Source organism: Rhipicephalus sanguineus, chromosome 2 (assembly GCF_013339695.2).
Source record: "Rhipicephalus sanguineus isolate Rsan-2018 chromosome 2, BIME_Rsan_1.4, whole genome shotgun sequence".
Classification (NCBI taxonomy): Eukaryota; Metazoa; Arthropoda; class Arachnida; order Ixodida; family Ixodidae; genus Rhipicephalus; species Rhipicephalus sanguineus.
The window spans coordinates 54,052,444-54,070,998 of NC_051177.1; the positions used below are offsets into that span (position 1 = coordinate 54,052,444).

General features: G+C 45.2%; 1 protein-coding gene across 2 annotated transcripts in view; it reads left to right on the plus strand.

Moving 5' to 3' along the window:
* LOC119382966 (head-specific guanylate cyclase) overlaps positions 1–18,555 on the plus strand; it is a 231,646-nt gene that overhangs the window by 141,083 nt on the left and 72,008 nt on the right. For both annotated transcript variants that reach the window (XM_037650905.2, XM_037650906.2), the window contains exons 3-4: positions 12,572–12,642; positions 17,168–17,316. In XM_037650905.2, the coding sequence (XP_037506833.1) occupies positions 12,572–12,642; positions 17,168–17,316 (220 nt within the window). The remainder of the gene's footprint in view (positions 1–12,571; positions 12,643–17,167; positions 17,317–18,555) is intronic.

Consider the following 18,555-nt stretch of genomic DNA (forward strand, 5'->3'; position numbering starts at 1 on the left):
GTGAAGTAAAAGATTGAATGAACCGGTTGCTTAAGCCAACGATGCAGTCAAACGCTCACGATACGAAGAGCTTCTGCTTTCCCGTTGCCATGGCAGCGAAGGCGGCGCTGGTTAACACGTTTAGGCTTATATCTGTAGTAGACATACGCAAATACCGAAGGAAGCAGACGGGCAACCACCCGCACTCCATGTGCACGGAGACAGCCGGAGAGAGTCCCGACACCGCTAATGATGCACTTTTTAAAGATTCTGTTCTCTGTGTAATTACATAATGATAGAACAAACGCTACTTAATTGTCCTCGTTGCAACAAATACACGGCTTCACGATTGTCATTTCTTTGATACAGTGGATATATTTCTAGAAGCATCAGACTATTCTCTAACGTCGACAGTCAACGGTTTTGTGTAGTTTTTTTTTTCAGTAGCAATGAGTATACTCATTTTCAGCTGAGGCAGTTTGAGCGTAACAAGGATATATGTTCTTTTCATATTTCCTTTCTTCTTCTTCTTCTTCTTTTCATTTTGATGCAAAAGATAGTCGAATATTTCGGCTTTTAGCGCGACGTTTTTTTACAAAGCCACACCAAATGCAATTGATAGATAAACGTATGTAAGTCAAGATGATTCGAATGGACGTGAGATACTCCTGATAAAAATAAAGGGAACCGTTCTCTACACAGGCGGACGCATACGCATGAACTAATAAGGTGTTAGTTTGTATAGACCTTTCAAATGTTCTCGGAATACAATGAATTCGTGTGGTTCTTGAGCTGTTATGAAAGCGTGAACTAAATCTCCCGCAGCTACTTCAGCTACTATAGCGCGCTGTAAAGAGTCACGCGTTCGCTGCTATAATATGCAAAAATTCACAATTCATAAATCTTACAACCAACCTCACCACCCTTTCTTCGCTGCTACCTTTTTTTTTCCCTACGACCCGCAATGGTACAACGACACTTTAATGCGTTGTAACAAAGGAGGGCAGCCATCTGCCCGAAAATCTGGCCCGGCAAAGGGAAAGCGCGTTGTTTCAAAGAAGTAAGACGCACGTGAGAAAATATGTTTTTTTTTCATAATTGTCTTCCTTTTATTTGTAGGCGCTGTCGGCCCATTAAGTTTACGATCGTTCGCGACGTTGTACGCTCCGTAGGGAGGGAACAAAATCAAAACGTTCACAAGGCACTGCCTAGCATTCCAAAAAGGAAATAAGGTTTACTTTTTATATCTGAGCATCAGTTTTACGGCGAGCACAACGCATGGCAGCGGCATCGTAAAAGCTGCAGCTATCGTATTTATGGGCACTGCTGAAAAATAATAATAAACGGTGGACTGTGCAGCGACGCCGTCTTTTCAGTTACAAAAGTTGCAATATGGTATGCGCAATGAGTAGTAAATATATCAATCTCTGTCCCAACCGCTTCAAACCCATGACTTTATTGCAAGAGACGAGACATACGATAGATATCTGTACTTATCTGCAATGTTCGCCAGTGTTGATTAAAAATTAATGACGCGTGCGTGTTTTGCTCGGGGTGGAAATACTTGTCCTTAGGCGTCAAAAATGAAATGACGAGGATGGAACAGCAACAAACACGAGAGATTTGCCAACACCCATTGTGTATTCATAAAAAAAAATGCTCATAGAAATTGAGAATATTGAATTTTCATTGTAAGTATCTAGCGCTTGTTCATCATCAGTGCAGCATGTTCGCAGTGTAATTAGCAGCACCCTGCTGAAAGGTGCCAGTAAAGTTAGGTGCTTCGAAAAAACCACACGATGCGCCTATTGCAGATAAACGATTGTTTATTTGGTCACCTGAAGCGACAGTGAGCACGACACGTTTGTTTAGAACGTCATAGGCATGATAACTTATTTCTAGCTTTCTTCTTTTTTTTCTGGGTATCAGTATGAGTCATATAAGACTACGCAAAGCCGAGCCTTGCAAAATTCAAAGACATTTACTTCATGATAGCACCGCTGGTTTACACGATGAAAATACGTTTTTCTCCAAGCCAAAGCATGGGTTCCACAAATCCAAATCTTGCTAGACGCAGCTATCAACCTTCATAGATACGTCATGTGATTTTTCCCCAGCGATTTGTACATTAACCTCCCTCTGTGCGTTAGCCTACCACTTGAATCACTTACGTCATACCGCTAAATTGATGTTCACGAACCTTAGTCTCTGAATTGTTCTTTGCACATCAGCCAAACAATCAGTTATGCTCGTCGCTGTTTGGGATGGCGTGTCGTAACTTTTCCTCTCTGTATACTACAATTTATTGCGCACGTGACTTCAGTTGCGCATGTGCTCTTGGTGCTACATTTTCCCTGTTTATATTCAGTGCTTCCGCCCCTTAATAAACAGTGGGAGTTCTCGCTTGTCTCCGTAGCCTTTTTTTTTTTCGTGAAGCCTTTTACTTTAATAATATCCGGGGGTTAACGTCCCAAAACCACGATATGAGTATGAGAGACGCCGTAGTGGAGGGCTCCGGAAATTTCGACCACCTGGGGTTCTTTAAGTGCACCTAAATCTCAGCACACGGACCTCAAACATTTTCGCCTCCACTGAAAATGCAGCCGCCGCGGCCGGGATTCGGTCCCGCGACTTTCGAGCCAGCAGTCGAGCGCCACAACCACTATACCAGCGTGGCGGGGCAAGCCTTTTACTTTTAAACATTCACATTCAATTTCTATATCATTGCTGGTCGGCGGACAAACATCGTCGCCGTGGATTTATTGCCCGCGCTTCCATTCGGTTTCTGGTTCCCAGAGACATCAGAATGCAAAATTGGAACGAGCATTTCAGTAAATCTTTTACGCGTTCATACACATGCTTCTTTAATGGACGCTACTGTCTTTGCCAGAGGTAGTGTAGTATTACCTTCGTTATGCTGCTGTCCGAAATTAAAGCGCATAAGCTTGAAACACGATTTTTATTGATGACAAGAAAGGAAATCTACGGCCAGTCATGAAAGAAAGATGTGACCCTATGGTTACTGGAGCTATGCACTATATTTCAGAAACATATAGTACTGTGTTATAGGCAACCGGGTGCAATAGTTCACGTGAGTTGCTTCGAGGATTGAGTGGTTCCCCAAAAATGTTTATAGCAAGCCTGCTTTACGAGAGCGTAATATATGTGTTCTTGCCGTAGGAAACAAAGGCGGTATACGATGTCGTAAACAATTTAGTTGCCTGGCAGTCCGCGAAAGCGCTCAAAGCCGTATTACTTCTTGGTTCTTTCGTTTCACAGAGTGGTTTTCTTAGCTGGCTGAATTTTTAGCTTAGCTTTCCACTTCAGAAAAATATGGTGTTCGGGCAGCTCGAGCTACCCTAGAGCAGCCTCGGTCTCGTTTTCCCGACCACACCTTTTGTGTTTAATGTATGTGTTGACATTTTATTCAGTGAGTGAGTGAGTGAGTGAGTGAGTGAGTGAGTGAGTGAGTGAGTGAGTGAGTGAGTGAGTGAGTGAGTGAGTGAGTGAGTGAGTGAGTGAGTGAGTGAGTGAGTGAGTGAGTGAGTGAGTGAGTGAGTGAGTGAGTGAGTGAGTGAGTGAGTGAGTGAGTGAGTGAGTGAGTGAGTGAGTGAGTGAGTGAGTGAGTGAGTGAGTGAGTGAGTGAGTGAGTGAGTGATGGCACATGCACTTCCGCGCTCCCTACAATATTTGATATCTGATAGGGTGTCAGGCATTGTAGCAGCATCAACTGCAACGTCATGGTAAAGTGGTTAACGCCTTGAAGAGCAATGTAGCTGCGGTAGTCTTGTGCGTTAGTTGGACATTCACACAGCGAACGAGACATTGTGGCGCCTTCATAGACTCTTCTCCCCTTCCATTCCTCCAAACAGTTCCCTTCCAAAGTATTCATTCTAAAAAGACAGGGCGTGCAAACACGGACACAAGAAAGAAGTCAGGACACCACAAAGGCCGACTAACAACTGAAGAGACGCACAACGACTGAAAAGAAAGAAGGCACGAAAACTTATCTGCGCATGCCCATGCAATAGGCGAACCTATCAATCCGGCACGCGTGGCGGTCTACGTGGAAGATAACTGTTAAGGCATTTGATTTCATCTTTATGCAAGTTAATCGACGGTTGGCTCATGCATGCGCTACCACTATTCTCGATATGCCATGCTTCAATCATCAGGCGCGTTTCTTCATTTCTATGCCGGTACAACACTGCGCATTCATCGAATTTTGGCGTGCACTTAGAATCTCGACAATGTAAAGATAGATTAGAAGGTGAGCCTCCTGTTAGCGATCTCTTATGTTCCAACAATCTCTGGTTGATGCATCGGCCCGTCTGTCCTACGAAGAAGCGGCCGCAGCTTAAAGGGACCTTATACACCACACTCGTACGGCAATCAGTGAATTTGTTGGTGTGTTTTACGAAACAAATATCGGTCCGCTTCTTGTCTTTTACTCGCTCATTCTTCCTCTACACAGCGGCACAAATCTTACCTAGCTTATTGGCAGCCGTGAAAATAACATTAACGCCGTATCTAGTTCCTACTTTCTTTAGCCTGTGAGATACGCGATGAATGTACGGTATACCTACGACACATTTCTTCCTATCGCTTTCTGCAACCATGCTCGTACTTAACACAATAGACTTCTTTAAACGTTCAGCGACCGTGGCCACTGCATCACGAGGATACCCTGCATCTAAAAGACGTTTAACCTGTGCGTTAAAGCTATCACTCATTTTGTGCTCACACGACTTGGTGAGGGCTGACTTAAGGCAAGACATGGCGATGCCGTTTTTTACAACCTTCGAGTGCTTCGACGAAAAATTTAACAGCGGTTTCGACGATCTAGGAGAATACTGCCAGCACACGTGCGGCTTTCTGCAACCATCTACCGGACATGCCAGGAGGATATGTGCCATATTGACAGCGGAATCATGGCGTCAAGTGAGATTTTACCAGTAATGCCTCAAGGTCCGTTGCTCAACTTCGCGTGACGATCGCCGCCAGAAGCAGATGTACGCCGACTGGATGAGGGTAGCTAACCAGCATGCGGAATTCATATGGAGGGTAAAACTTCGAGAACTTCAGCTCTCTGTTATTCTAACCTTCCAAAGTACAGGGGAACCAGCTGATGATCTCTGGTTAACGTCCCTGCTTTCCTTTACCCTCCTCTCTCTCTCTTTATCTCTCTCTCTACTATTATGACGACAGGGAATGAGAATTTTCCCGTATTCCTCTTAGAAGTCAGTTTTCCTCTAAAAGGCAAGATGTCGTTACTCATTACGCGCTCCTAAAATAACAAGGAGTACACGTGAGTTGTCTCACTCGTCGCGCGCATCATTACCTATTTCCTACAGCGCTTCGTGGCAGTAAAAGCGTGACCCGTCTGGCGATGTCGTGCCCCGGACGGGGCACTTTTAACGTATAACGCTTTAGTTACGCTACCCTAACTGCGAGCATTCTACCCTCGTACTCTGCCGCCGCCTTCTATCTTCGTCTCCAGGAAACAAAAGAGTAACCATAATTTTGTTTTTCGTTTCCTCCGGTCTCGCACGGATAGGTGATTACCGTCTGGGCGAGCCAACGTCTTAGTTCAGCCATCGATTCTCGTAAGACCCGTTATGGAGGAAGAAACTATGAGCGCCACAAGACAGCGAACCAAGAAACAAAGAAAACGGTGACCCTGCGCGGAAGGCTAGCGCTCACGTAAACTGGACCTGAAAGAGAGACGGCCGATACCGTCTCGTATCGCCTATGCATGCATTTTTGGTTTCGTTTATTTATTTATATTTTTTTTGCACGGTGCATTGTTGAAGTCAGGTTTTCCGACACCCGAGCTATGCACTAGCTAAGGAAACAGGCTGGCGTCGGGTGCTTTCCGTTCGCGCATATTGAGGAAGGTACCCCCATACTATATAAGCGGCGCTGAAGATTTATTCCCTTCCTTTATTTCTGCGCGTAATGGAGTCCTATGCGACGACGAGAAACAGCGTCGCCTTCCCTTTTCCCACGAAGGCACATGGACTGTAGTTAACTTGAGCGATATTACAGCCGATTGCTCCTGTTTTATTGGCTGTTTGTGTTGTCTCTGACTATTGAGACTGCGTGCTAGGCGTTTATAAGCGCTACGAGGTTGGTGAAGGCGATGCAACTATAGCTAAATACTTGAGGGCACCACAACAAGCGCCACTGATGACGCTATTGGTGGCAAAGTTTTGAGTTCCGTGCTAGCAAAGCGACAATATAGTTCTCAGAAGGCAGCAGTTTATTTCGAGCACGCCTTTTGCTTGGTGTATTTTTCTTCTTGGAGACTAGCAGAAGAATGGAGCACCAGTTTACTTTCTAGCCAGCGCTGCGGCTGTCGCTGTGTTTTGATGGCTCTGCCGTCCTGGGGCCGAATTTTCAAAACTTCTCTTTCGTAAGTGCGTTTTTTCCATTGGACAGCCGGCTTCATTAATCTTGCATCGTGATTGGCGGAAATATTATCTCGCGAAAATGTTTAGCGTAAGACGTTTCTGTGAATACGGGCCCTGCGTCAGTGGCGGCCGCACTGTGATGGTGGTGAAATGCGAAGTCATTTTCAATGCCAACTTAACTCTACGTTGCCTTTTGAAGTGTCGCACGTGCCCCAAATCCTACGAGATCTCGATAAATCCATCGGTCGATCAATCACTCACTGAATGAATGAATCCAGTTGCAATCGTGGGTACAGTAAAGGCATGACTGGAACGTTACCAGACATATGCATAAGATAGGGGAAAAAAAGAAAGCTAGCAAGATCATTTCACACGTACGCATCCTGGCTCTGAATAACCAAACGGTTCAAAAGAAGAAAAGGTAGCAGTTTCAAAGGGACTTCGCTAAACTTTTCCACTGCGGTCTGTCGCCTATGGCAACAAGTTGGGCGGCCCGCCTCTTGCGTCAGCCTGTATTGCGGTTTCTTCGACGACACCCTTAAAGGGATTCAAAGAACTACATTACAGCAGAGGCTCAGGAACTTGGCTTTCCTCTTCTTCTTTTTTTTTTGCTCCGTGCTTGCAGTCTCTCGAGCGTGGTTGCCTAATGCTCTATTCGAGAAGTTTCTTTCCCCATTCCTAACCGTTCGCCCCACTTTCTGTCTTTTCGATGTAACTAAAAACTCCCGGACTGCGCAGCTCGTCTACTCGCCGTATTTTTCCTCATTCCAAATTTCAGTGTCGCTATGCATCCGGCAATGCCTGCCTGGTAACGTCTATTCTTGTTTCCGTTCGCTTCCGAGACAACTTGAAATAAGAAAAATATAATTGGAAATACTGCAAGAGGAACAAAAACGAAACTTTGCGGACATAGAGTTAGACAAAAGAGAGAAATCGCAAGAACGAGAATACAGGAACGAAGAAAGCTACTGTTTGAATCCAAAGCCAACGCAATCCACACACTTTTTGACGGGAAGCGTGAGGAAGCGTTTCTCCAGACTACGGTGACGCTTTGCCTTTCTCGCTATGTATGCACAAACTCGTGTCTCGCACTGTCCCCATTTGCGTCTTCGGACTTCTCCCCCCTCCTCCCCCTTTCCTCCCCTCCTCCCCCTTTCCTCCCCTCCCCCCTCCCCCTCCCTCCCCCCTTTTCATCTCGTAAGCGGGCTGTACGAAAATTGATCGCTGCTCTCGAGCGAATGCCGCTTTTCTACGCGCTACGGGTGAGATTCCGGCGTGCCCCGGAGCGACATTCTGTGCCTGTGGCTCAGAACCGAGTGTACTCGCATACGCGCACGTCTGGGTATGTGCTACACGCGCAACCCGTGGGCGGACGAAGTTGCATTCCAAGCGTTCTCCCTGAATAGCGCCAGCCATACAGCGGCCTTCGTACCCCGCAAGTTGGCTTCTCTGCGAAGCCAGCTAACGCCGATGAGGAGCGTCAGTGTGCCGAATCTCGAGCGAGAAGACAAAGAAAGAGAAAATAAAATAAAAAGAAGGTGACGTCAGCGTAGGTGGCTCATTGTAAAATCCAGCGCCGTCTTGGCCAGCGTGAATTGATCAAGAAGCGGCATTCATGAAGCTTCTGCAAGAAGGGCCCGAGCTAAGACGGGACCACACTAACGGTAAAGAAGAAAAAAAGAAAACAAAGAATTTAGCGCCACATCTGTTGCAAATACCAACCTTCCGTTTTTTGAGTGCACGCTTAGAATTCCAAGCAGGACGCGAAACGGCACTCGCCTTCATAATGATGCGTCAGGTATTCGTTACGCCGGAGGTTTTCACAATATCGAATGCGTGTCCATATGCCATAGGATTGGAGCTTCGCGGAACTCTGAATACCGAGAATTGGTAGAAGTGTTCGTTCATAGTTTCCTAATTTAATAATAATAAAAAAAGAACAACAGGCGTATTCGGTTGTAGTTCGTTCATCCGTCAGGTCCGCATTGCTTATGGCTCACAAAGGGTATGCGGCTCATTTATATGCGCACCCGGAGCTGATAAAAAAAACAAAACACAAATACAGTTTGTGATATTGGTTCGGTGCGGCGCACTTGCGTGGGCGCCCTATCTCGCCTCAGGAAGCGGTGACGCGGCAAATGTTCTAGCACGGCCATGCGTAGGTGGTGGCGATTGAGTATAGGTACGCACGTATTAGGTATATCTGAATTTCTTTACACGCCAGAGATCGTATAGTTACTTTGTAGGTTATGACGACAAAAGTGTGGCTCATGCTCTTGCTCCTCGCTTGCGACACCGATTTTCATAACGACTTCACATGTGCGTTCGACTTCACTTGCAGCTTCACTTTCGAACCTTCGAAACTCAGTACGACTTCAGACAACAACACATACACGTGTTCATGCACCTTTCAGTACAAATTGAAGATTCAAATAGGAAAAAATCACAGTTCTATCCCAAGTGAAAGCTCTACGAACTGCGGAACATCGATTAGCCAGTGTTTCCCTTGTGTTTATATTGTGTTTATTTGTTCTCCTCTGGTATTTTGTGTTTTTTCTTGTGTTTACCTGCTCTTTTCTGCTCTTTTAGAGTGATTATGTGATAATATACAGGGTGTTTCAATAAATGTATCCGGAATCTTCGAAAATAAGGAAAATGGAATATTTGCTCGCTTCCTTAATAAATACCTTTTCTGTGGCGGCAGTCATCTTAAGATCACTAGAGACATCAATTACGACTATAATAACTTAAATTAATTAACTTTTTAACTAGGGGTGATATGCGGTCGAGTCCAATGGGAGACTTGAAGTCGTTCCTACGAAGAGCCCGTTGCCGCTTTCATATTTAGAAAAAGCGGCCTCTGGCAATTATTGCGGAGTAATCCAGTTAGGCCAAATTCACCGGCAAAACTGGCACCGAAGCGCCGATGAGCGCAACTAGCAGACGACCACGGTGACGTCACTGTTGATGACAACGAATGCGGTGGTGTTAATTATTCTGCATTCGTTAACGCACGAGCGCCACGCATCCTGTAATCGCAAAAGCAGCCCGCACCCACGAAAAGAAGTCGACCGATGGATTGATATAACGACGGTCGCTCATTCTGGTCGTCTCGGAAGAACATGATGTGGTGCTCTGCCCCGTTTCGGTTTCGGTTTCGCCGCCGTAATTGGTCAGATTTGAGTACTGTGCTAATATTACCGGCGGCCGCTTTTTGGAAATCTCTAAGCGGCAATGGGCTCTTCGCGGGAAGGGCTCCCGTTTGACCGGACCGCCTGTATCCACTAACGAAAGAGTTAAGTAACTTTTCTTAATTAGTGTCGTAATTGATTTCCCTAGTCACCTTAGGATGTCTGTCACCACAGAAAAAGTAATTATGATGACAGCGAGCAAAGATCGGATTTCACTTTCGGGGATTTTCGGACACATGTTTTGAAACACCCTGTATACCACTTTCTGTTCTTTTCTTGTGACTATCTGATTTCTTCTGAGAATATCTATTTCCTATTCTATGTTCTCCTTCGTACTTTTTTTCTACTGTTTCCTGCTCCGAGCGTGGCGCGTTTAACTACCGGCGCTGGCGCTACGCCTCCGCTTCTGTCTTCCGTAGATCTGTGTCTTAACTCCCGACGCTGGCGTTTCGCTGTCGCTTCGCTGTCGCTTCGCTGGCTCGGACAGACGAATTAGGCCTTTGGCGCCGCTAGCGTTCCCGGGCAAGCAAGCGCTGGCGTTTCAAATGTGCAGTCTGTTCGGCTTATGTGTATCGAACGTGGAGCCTGCGTGACGCCAACGCGAGACATATGAGACTACGAAAGGGCGCCCTCTTAAACTGCTCCGCATTTAATACCACGGCCGCCTAGTTTCCTTGCGGCCTGCGGAAAAAAAGGAAAAGAACACCTCAGCAGTTATATTGCAAGGCTAAAATGTAGTATAAAAGATAATGATGATAACGATAGTAAATATAAGTAGGTCGCTAGAGAGATATCAATTTACGTCGAAGCGAACTTTGTCTCGAAGTTTAATTTATTCCTACGCGAGACGAACCGATATTTAGCATGACTGTCCAAAGCTACGGGATGCACAAGAATGTGATGCCATATGTTAGCACGGCATGAAATAAACGCAGCGTACAAAAGAAAAAAAACTAACACAGAAAAAGCCTCTTTAAAATGGGCTTAATTACTGCGGCCGTCTCACGTGGTTTTTGCCGTACGTTCGCACTATTATCCAACGAAGCGCCTCTTTTAATGCCATGAAGGATTTCGATGGTGGATTAGCTTCTTACAAAAGTGCAATCCCTCGTCACTGGTGCGCACACGCAGTATGTACAAAGCTCATAGAAGAAGAAATAATAATAAGAGTTGCGGAGTGGCTCATTAAAAACATTTTGCTGTAGCCGCGAAAACCGCTACCAGCTTCCACGCAGTTAAAGCTTATTTTTCTGCGATAGCTGCAGAGTGTTACTTTTCAATATTATACATTTTTACTTATGGTTGCATTTTATTATCTTCCTTTTCAGGGTGAACTTTTTTATTTTTTTAATAGTCGGTGACATCAGGGAATATCTTACTTAGGCAGCAGCGTTGTAACGAGCTGCTGAGCAGCAACGCTATATTAGTTGCTTTTTGATTCACGCTTATTTTACGGATGAGAAATAGATGTCTGTTGCGAAAACTAGAAGCAGCGCGAAAAAAACGACGACAAAATTAGGAACACACACAACAGGACTAGCGCTGATTCAGCGCTAGTCCTGTTGTGTGTGTTCCTATTTTTGTCGTCGTTTTTTTCGCGCTGCTTCTAGTTTTCGCATCATGAACCGACTCGCCCAAACCTACAAGTTGTTGCTAACACAGATGTCTGTTCTAGAGCGTATGTATCTCTCTTAACCTGCGTAACGTGCACTTAACTGAAGTATTTTAACAAGACGAAGCTGCATGAAGTTAATGTCCCGAGATTCCAAGTAAGAATTAGGAACGTGACGAAAAACAAGACGCAACAACTGCCGTTATTTTCTCTCTCTCTCTCTCTTTTTAAACAACTGAACTCGGGAAGTTACCGCTCCATAAATTGTGCAAAGCTGTGACACAAAGCCACTCTTTGCAATGTAATATGTTTATTTGGCGTACATACGCCTGCACGCACTCATCCATGCATGCAATAAAACACACACACACACACACACACACACACACACACACACACACACACACACACACACACACACACACACACACACACTAAGGCGCGCGTAGGCGCGCTTGTGTTCGTGTGCATGCGCTTTTGGGCGTATGTGTGTAGGCACACGCGTGCGTGCGCATTTGTGTCGGCTTATCGTGGATCTAGCGGTCATAGCCGGTCGTGACGCTGTTGCGAAGGCCAAGCTTGCATTATACTATAGGAGGCGGGAGCGTTCCGATTACAAGTCTTGACATGTTCCGTATTAGATAGTGTGCATCTTCTTTCATCGCTGGGACGGAGCAGTATGATGGACACGTGCCACCCAGTGGTAATTGAAGCACGTCGTGTTGGCGGGCATCGAACTAATTTTGACTTCCCGGAGTTTTGTTCTTTTTTAAACGTGCGTCTCACTCTAAACACATTAGTATTTTTGCATTCCACACCCTTGAACATGAGGCTGCCGCAACAAGGATACGAACTGGCGACCTCGCGACCTGTCTCGTTTATTGATCTTGTAACTTACTAGTTTACCGCTAAGCGGCAAGTACGATTTTTCGGACTATCATTCTCTGCGTTCTCTGCTGGTCAAGACAATTGAATAGTGGAATAAACTAAGCCCGGAAATGTTTGATGGTGTGAATTCGCTCGCGAGTTTTGAAGACAAGCTTCAGTCACTCGGTGTCTAATTCTGAGATTCTTATTGTTATGTATATCTGCACAACATCATCGCTATGCTGCTGTTTTGTATTTTTATGCGCTGTTTATAGATTTGTTTTTGAGTTCGCATTGTGCTGTTTGTACTATGTTGTTTGCATATATTCTTCCAATGTTGTAAACTTTCCCACCTTGTAAGAGCCCGAAAGGGCTCACAGTATTGGAAATAAATAAATGAATAAATAAATAAATAAATAAATAAATAAATAAATAAATAAATAAATAAATAAATAAATAAATCATTTGGAGTCACACTTCGTCTTTTTTCTTTCTTTTCTCGTTCGCAGCCGTCAGCAGTGGTCAAGGCACTCCGTCAAGTGGTGTCCGATAAGGATCCTGCCTTGTGGGATGAACTTGTGTGAGTATATATATATTTTTAAAAAAAAGACGCCGCTTTCTCTAAGTTCAGAAGATTCGCGTGCCTCACCTATCGACTTACAAAAGTAAGGGTTCTTCTCTCATGATCCAACATGCCCTAAATTGTTCACTTGCTTGGCATACAAGACTATCTGCCGTCAAGTATAGACTATGTTACGTAAGGCATATGGGCGCCGCCATCATGGGCTGTTAAACGAATGTTTTCTTATTTTTGTATCTCCTGACGCGAACTGATAAAGTCAGGTAACGCCGAATGCACCAACCCAACAGTTGTCATATCTATACGCCCACCGTAACACTGTTCGCTTAGTTGTTCAAGATAAAACACGGCAAGGTTAACAGCCCAGCATGGCAGCACCGAAACTCGTCTGTAAAATAGTTTTATGCAAACTGAAATGCTTCACCGGTGCCATGAGAAAGTACGTGGCACTTCTTCAGTATGGAAGCACCAGCGCTTTCATACTGAAACTACTGAATGCATTACGTCTTGCATCTAATTAATGATTAACGCAGGAAATGTGAAATAATGAGAAATGTATCGTAATTCAACATTGAAAATAACGCGTTTCCATGTGGAGACACCGTAATCGAAAGGGGTGCGGGGGTTCGAACTTGTTTAATTCGCAAGATGCTGTTTCCATAGCAACGGAACTCGGAGCATTTGTACATAATATAGCGCACCCCGCGTATCATACGCATGAAATTTGTCGCACGAAAAACCGGAACCAGGCAAAAATGAGTTTCGTTTTCTTACGACTCTTCAATTTTTATTGCGATAGCAATTATATGGACAACATGGAGGAAAGAATACTAAGGAGTGGCCCTATCGTACTTCAATGTATTGCGAAAAGTGTGGCGGAAGTGACGTCGGATTTATGGGGCAAACAAACCGGTATGGGGCAAACAAAACAGCAGACGTCCGGCGGCGTGCTCTCCGCGGTGGTTAGCTTCTGCGCAGATTTGTAGTCCCGGCGTAAACTTAGCGCGTATTGTGCGGTTCGCACGCAGTAAAATGTTGCAAGCAGACGTTTACCAGGCTGTTCGTGCGTGGCAGGCCCGAGCACTTCGTGCTGAAATTCTTCGTGGAGCGTTTTTGTGCAACAGTACAGAATACCGGTACGTGCCGTGATGAAAAACGTTCAGCCCCTGCATCATCGTATTCGAACTCACCTAGCAGTGACTTACGCGTTCTGCTGGGCGTTAGGCCTTCCCTTTCTCGTAGCCCGATTTCCCGATCTGTTGCCGGATTAGCGGTTCTTTGTTCGTGTATATGGAGTGAGCGTAGCAGCTACTCGGCGCAACGCCATCCTATAGTTGACATAACTTCACGTCGAAAAGAGGACGCCGCTGTATTGTATACGCGATCTTGCACGTAAAGTTTGTAATTCCAGTACGCACACAACAAGCACGCAGCGAGCGCATACCGCACAATACATACATCACGTAGTCCGAGAACGACAACATAAGTTTATTGCCCTTTTGTTGAACGACACAGCCTCTAAAAACGTACGATGCCTTCGGCGCATGTTATGTACGGCGCGTCAGACGCCAAAAACAAAAGTTCACGTGTGTTCTGAGTTGACACAATGAGTAAGAAGCAGCAGAGCGCACATCCGAGAGCTTCGCATGCAAATACCATGCATTAGTGATCAGCAATGAAGCGAACGTGTACGTACACATGAAAAGTGACACCCGGTACTTTCCACGGTGCACACGCTTTGCACCGGGTCTACGCAACCATACGCAACAGCTGGGCATTGCGTAGCTTTCCTAAAGTACACACACAAGGAGCAGCGTGCGTGAATCAACTCCGCCGCGGGACCGCTTGCACGGCGAAAAAAAAAAAAAGGCTCGAATCGCGCATGCGCTTGCAAACGACACGGCGGAAATCGCGAAATGTTTCGAGGCTCCTTCGCTAGGAGGCGATGCGGGTGTTTGCGATGTGGAGGCTTCACGAATGTGACGTCAGGGTCTCTCCTTATTTTTCCTTCCTCCATGATGGACAGTCTCGGCTGAATTGGATGGGGGAGCTTTAAGGATACAGATAGAGTGAGAGAGCGCGCACGCACGAAGTCACACGCCAGTGATTTTCTCTGCGCATTGTAGCGAGGACAGTCGCAGAAGATGTGCTGTAGTGTCTCCTCGCTACCACAGTTGTCACAAAACGGGTTGTCAGCCATTTAGATTGAAAAGGAGAATGACTTCGTGAAAGCCACTCTTTGCCATAAGCGGCAAAGCAGAGTGGCTTCATTTCGGCTTTGTCCAATAGGTGTCTGAAGGGCTTCCGCTTTAGTGAAGGGGCAGGAAAGGCGCTTTTACTTTTGAATGAGGTAACGCTTAGGAAAGTAACAACAACAAGAAAATATCCAATGAAAACAACAAAAACAACAACAACAACAACAACAACAACAACAACAACAACAACAACAACAACAACCGTGTTACTGCACGTTTGGCGCCTCCCGCCTCAAAAAAAAAAAAAATTAAAGGAGAAAAAAGAAGCTTCCTCGTACGTCGGCCAACTAACTTCTCGGGTGAATGCATTGCGGCGGAAGAATTACCGTCTCTGTCCACATAACCGCATTTATTGTCGCAGACCGGCAAAAAAAAAAAACGTAGAATAATAAAATGAAGAAAAGAAAGCGGAATAAGCTTCGTTTGAGAAATGGCAGCTTCAGGAATTTTCTTTTGGCAGCTGCTGGCAGGAAATCGAGTTTCGCATCCGCTTTAAGTCAGAGCACGTGTGAAACTTATTCGATTTCGCACATGCAGGCGCACGAGAAAGAACCTTCGTTATCATAATAGGAGGGGGTAAAATAACTCGTATGCCGACACTCTCATCCTTTTTCTGTCTCCGCCGTTTTTATTGTTATTTTTACAAAAGGAATGGCGCGACCACAGAACTCGGGGCCTTTTCCACAAATTGCGATACGCGATTTTTTCGACAGCTGTCGCAAGAAACGGAAGCCAAGCGCGCATTGTTCTCGTAAGCTCCAATAACTTACGTGTTTCGCTAACGTTGCCTCAAAAATAGCTCGAACGTAATTAATCGGAAGTTGGAACTCTTCCGGCGCGAACTTTTTTTTTCGATGTTTAGTTAACGAAAATAAAACAAAGGCAAGGAAGTCGCGCTGTCTTGGAGTTTGACTTCTATTGCTACATGCATCGTTTCTTATCCGATCGGATATAACCTCTGACTAAACACGTTGTCTGCGGATACGAGCTGAAGACTTCACCTCAGTACGTGAACTACCACGGTGGTTATAGTGAACTAGAACAGTCCACTATAAGTGTCGCCAACTTTCTGTTTAGGTGATGTCACTATGTCACTAGACTGAGACAAAAAAAATCGCCAAGCTTTCACTAAGTTTGGTGCATCGTCGCTAGAACTCTCAAGCGAATGTCAAATAAAACGCGCGATCTTAAACAATAGAGTACTATAAGCAAACATGTCGTAACATACCGCAGAAGTTGACATTATCAAGCGATCTTGAAGGTGAGGAGTTTGCAACGAACTTAGTGATAGGGTTTGGCGAAGAGCTTGTAATTCACTTGAACATTCCCAAAAGAACGGCGATAACCGCTGAAATACGCGCCCACATTGAGCTTGTGAGGTTACGAATATGGCACAGGTTAATTAAGAACACGGGCTACCTGGGGTCGAGCGTATAACCCGTGTAGTTCGTTAGTCCTGTTTTTCATTGGCTAGCTTCCTTCGCTGATAATAATATCCCCAGCTTCGTGGCTGAAGTTTCATCTTTCGAACAGCTGTAGTGTAAGACGATGATGTTTTGTGAATGTGGACTCTGAGAGTTTCAGCACGAAAGCGCACTAATTGGTTATGCAGGCAGATTTTTTTGGTATTCTGCGCACGCGAGAAGAAAACGGAAATCCGCGACGTGCCTTTGCATTACAAACAAACAAACAAACAAACAAACAAACAAACAAACAAACAAACAAACAAACAAACAAACAAACAAACAAACAAACAAACAAACAAACAAACAAACGAACGAACGAACAACAAACAACGAACGAACAAACAAACAAACAACAGACAAACAAACAAACAAACAAACAAACAAACACTCAAACAAACTCGTGATGTTTGTTATAGGTATCGTTTTTACGGGAAAGATACTACATTACATTACGGACATTTGATTCACCTGAAAACATCGTGCTATACTACTGAGACCTGCCGATGGCTTATGTTATCGAGCTTAATCTTTCAGGGATCTCTTGAAGTTCCAATTCGGCAATGCTCGAGCTGCTTGTCGGACTTTCCATTCACTATCGGCTGCCATCGCAAGAACCAGTGTCCGCTATTAAGACGACCATAGCTACACCTGCTTGGACTATTCACCGATGAACAATTTCGCTCTTTATATCTCTAGCACGTTTGGTTATCGACAGTTAGTGCAGGTCGTTCGAAACGGCAATAGCTCGTGTTCCCCATGGGTAAACCCTCGACTGTTGCACATAACCGACCTATCCGTATGCAGGCGGGCAATGGACGACGGGCTCAACGCCCGCGAGGCGTCGCTACTGCACGACGAGCTGCGGGACGACGACAGCGTGAGTGGGGTCGAAGATGGTGACGCCCAGATACAGTTCCTGCTCCGCCTGGCGCAAGAGGTGGCCACCATTACAGGTGATCAGTCTAGCACACTCACTCACTCACCGAAATCGAGCGGTCTTGGGCTCATCGCGTATTGCTCAGTCAATGTAATTTTGGATCCTGCCGGGCATTACCTCACAAAAGATCAATGCCAAACCCAGTCCCTAGTTTCACTCCTGCAAACCGAAGTAAATGAAGAAAAACAAGAATATGTACAACTCCTCTTGCAGAATTAACGCCTTCTCCATCACTACCTCACCTTTAGCTTCTTCATATATGAAGTATCATTTAGTGCATTTAAGGCATTCAAATTTGAACAAGCTCCTCTAAATATAGCGCTTATCTTAAAGGGGAAAATTGGGACTGCTAGATTAAGCATTGCAATCTCCATAATTGTAAAAATTTTGATAGTTACAAGAATTGACGACTTACATGAGGCACGCTATAGTATATGAAAAGAAATGAAGTGTTCCAAGTATAGTGCAGCGCTCATTGTTGAGTCGAGGATTTTGCGATGGATGAAATACACGTATTAAAAGCTGTGACACGCAGAGCAACTTCGTCGACCATCTCGTTGATGCTGGTAGTGTACTTGTTAAATTTGCTGGTAGTGTACCTGTCGATGCTTCTAGTATACCTGTTAAACCTTTATTTTCCATTTCCCTCTGTACTACAGTGACTTATGAGTCGGTTGTTTGTCAGCAACTGGTTAGTTTTACTTTAAGGGCAACGCTTGAGATTTCTTATTTCACGTCACGAATGAAGGCATTCAAAGTAAGACGTGCCTCCATTTGAGGACAGCGTGATTGAAGATGTTAAAGGAATCCCGCACATTTCCTTGTTGGTTGCGTTTACATTAGTTGAACTTAATTGGAAGATGAATTACACATGGTCTGTAGAGCACAACAGCTTTCTACAATGCACTCCGTGCGCGCGACGCAACGCTTTGACTTAATGTGATCTATTGCCAACTTGCAACCACTTCGTGCTCCTCCCTCTCCTTTACTTCAGTACGGAAAAGCAGGCTATATTTACAGTGCCGTCCACCGATGTGTAGAGCCCTCGACCAGCCTGATTCGCTCCAAGAGGCGACGCATTGCGGTGATTGCCGACTCCGCGACATTACGCATTGGAGCATGCGCCGCCTAACAAACGAAGGAGCCTGCGTGCTTTAAACTGCTTGTTCGTCGCCGGATGTGCGCGTCGTCTGAGGCGCAGTCTCACTGCATGTAGAAAAATGCACGTACGTTGATAACGCGTTCCATTTGCCAC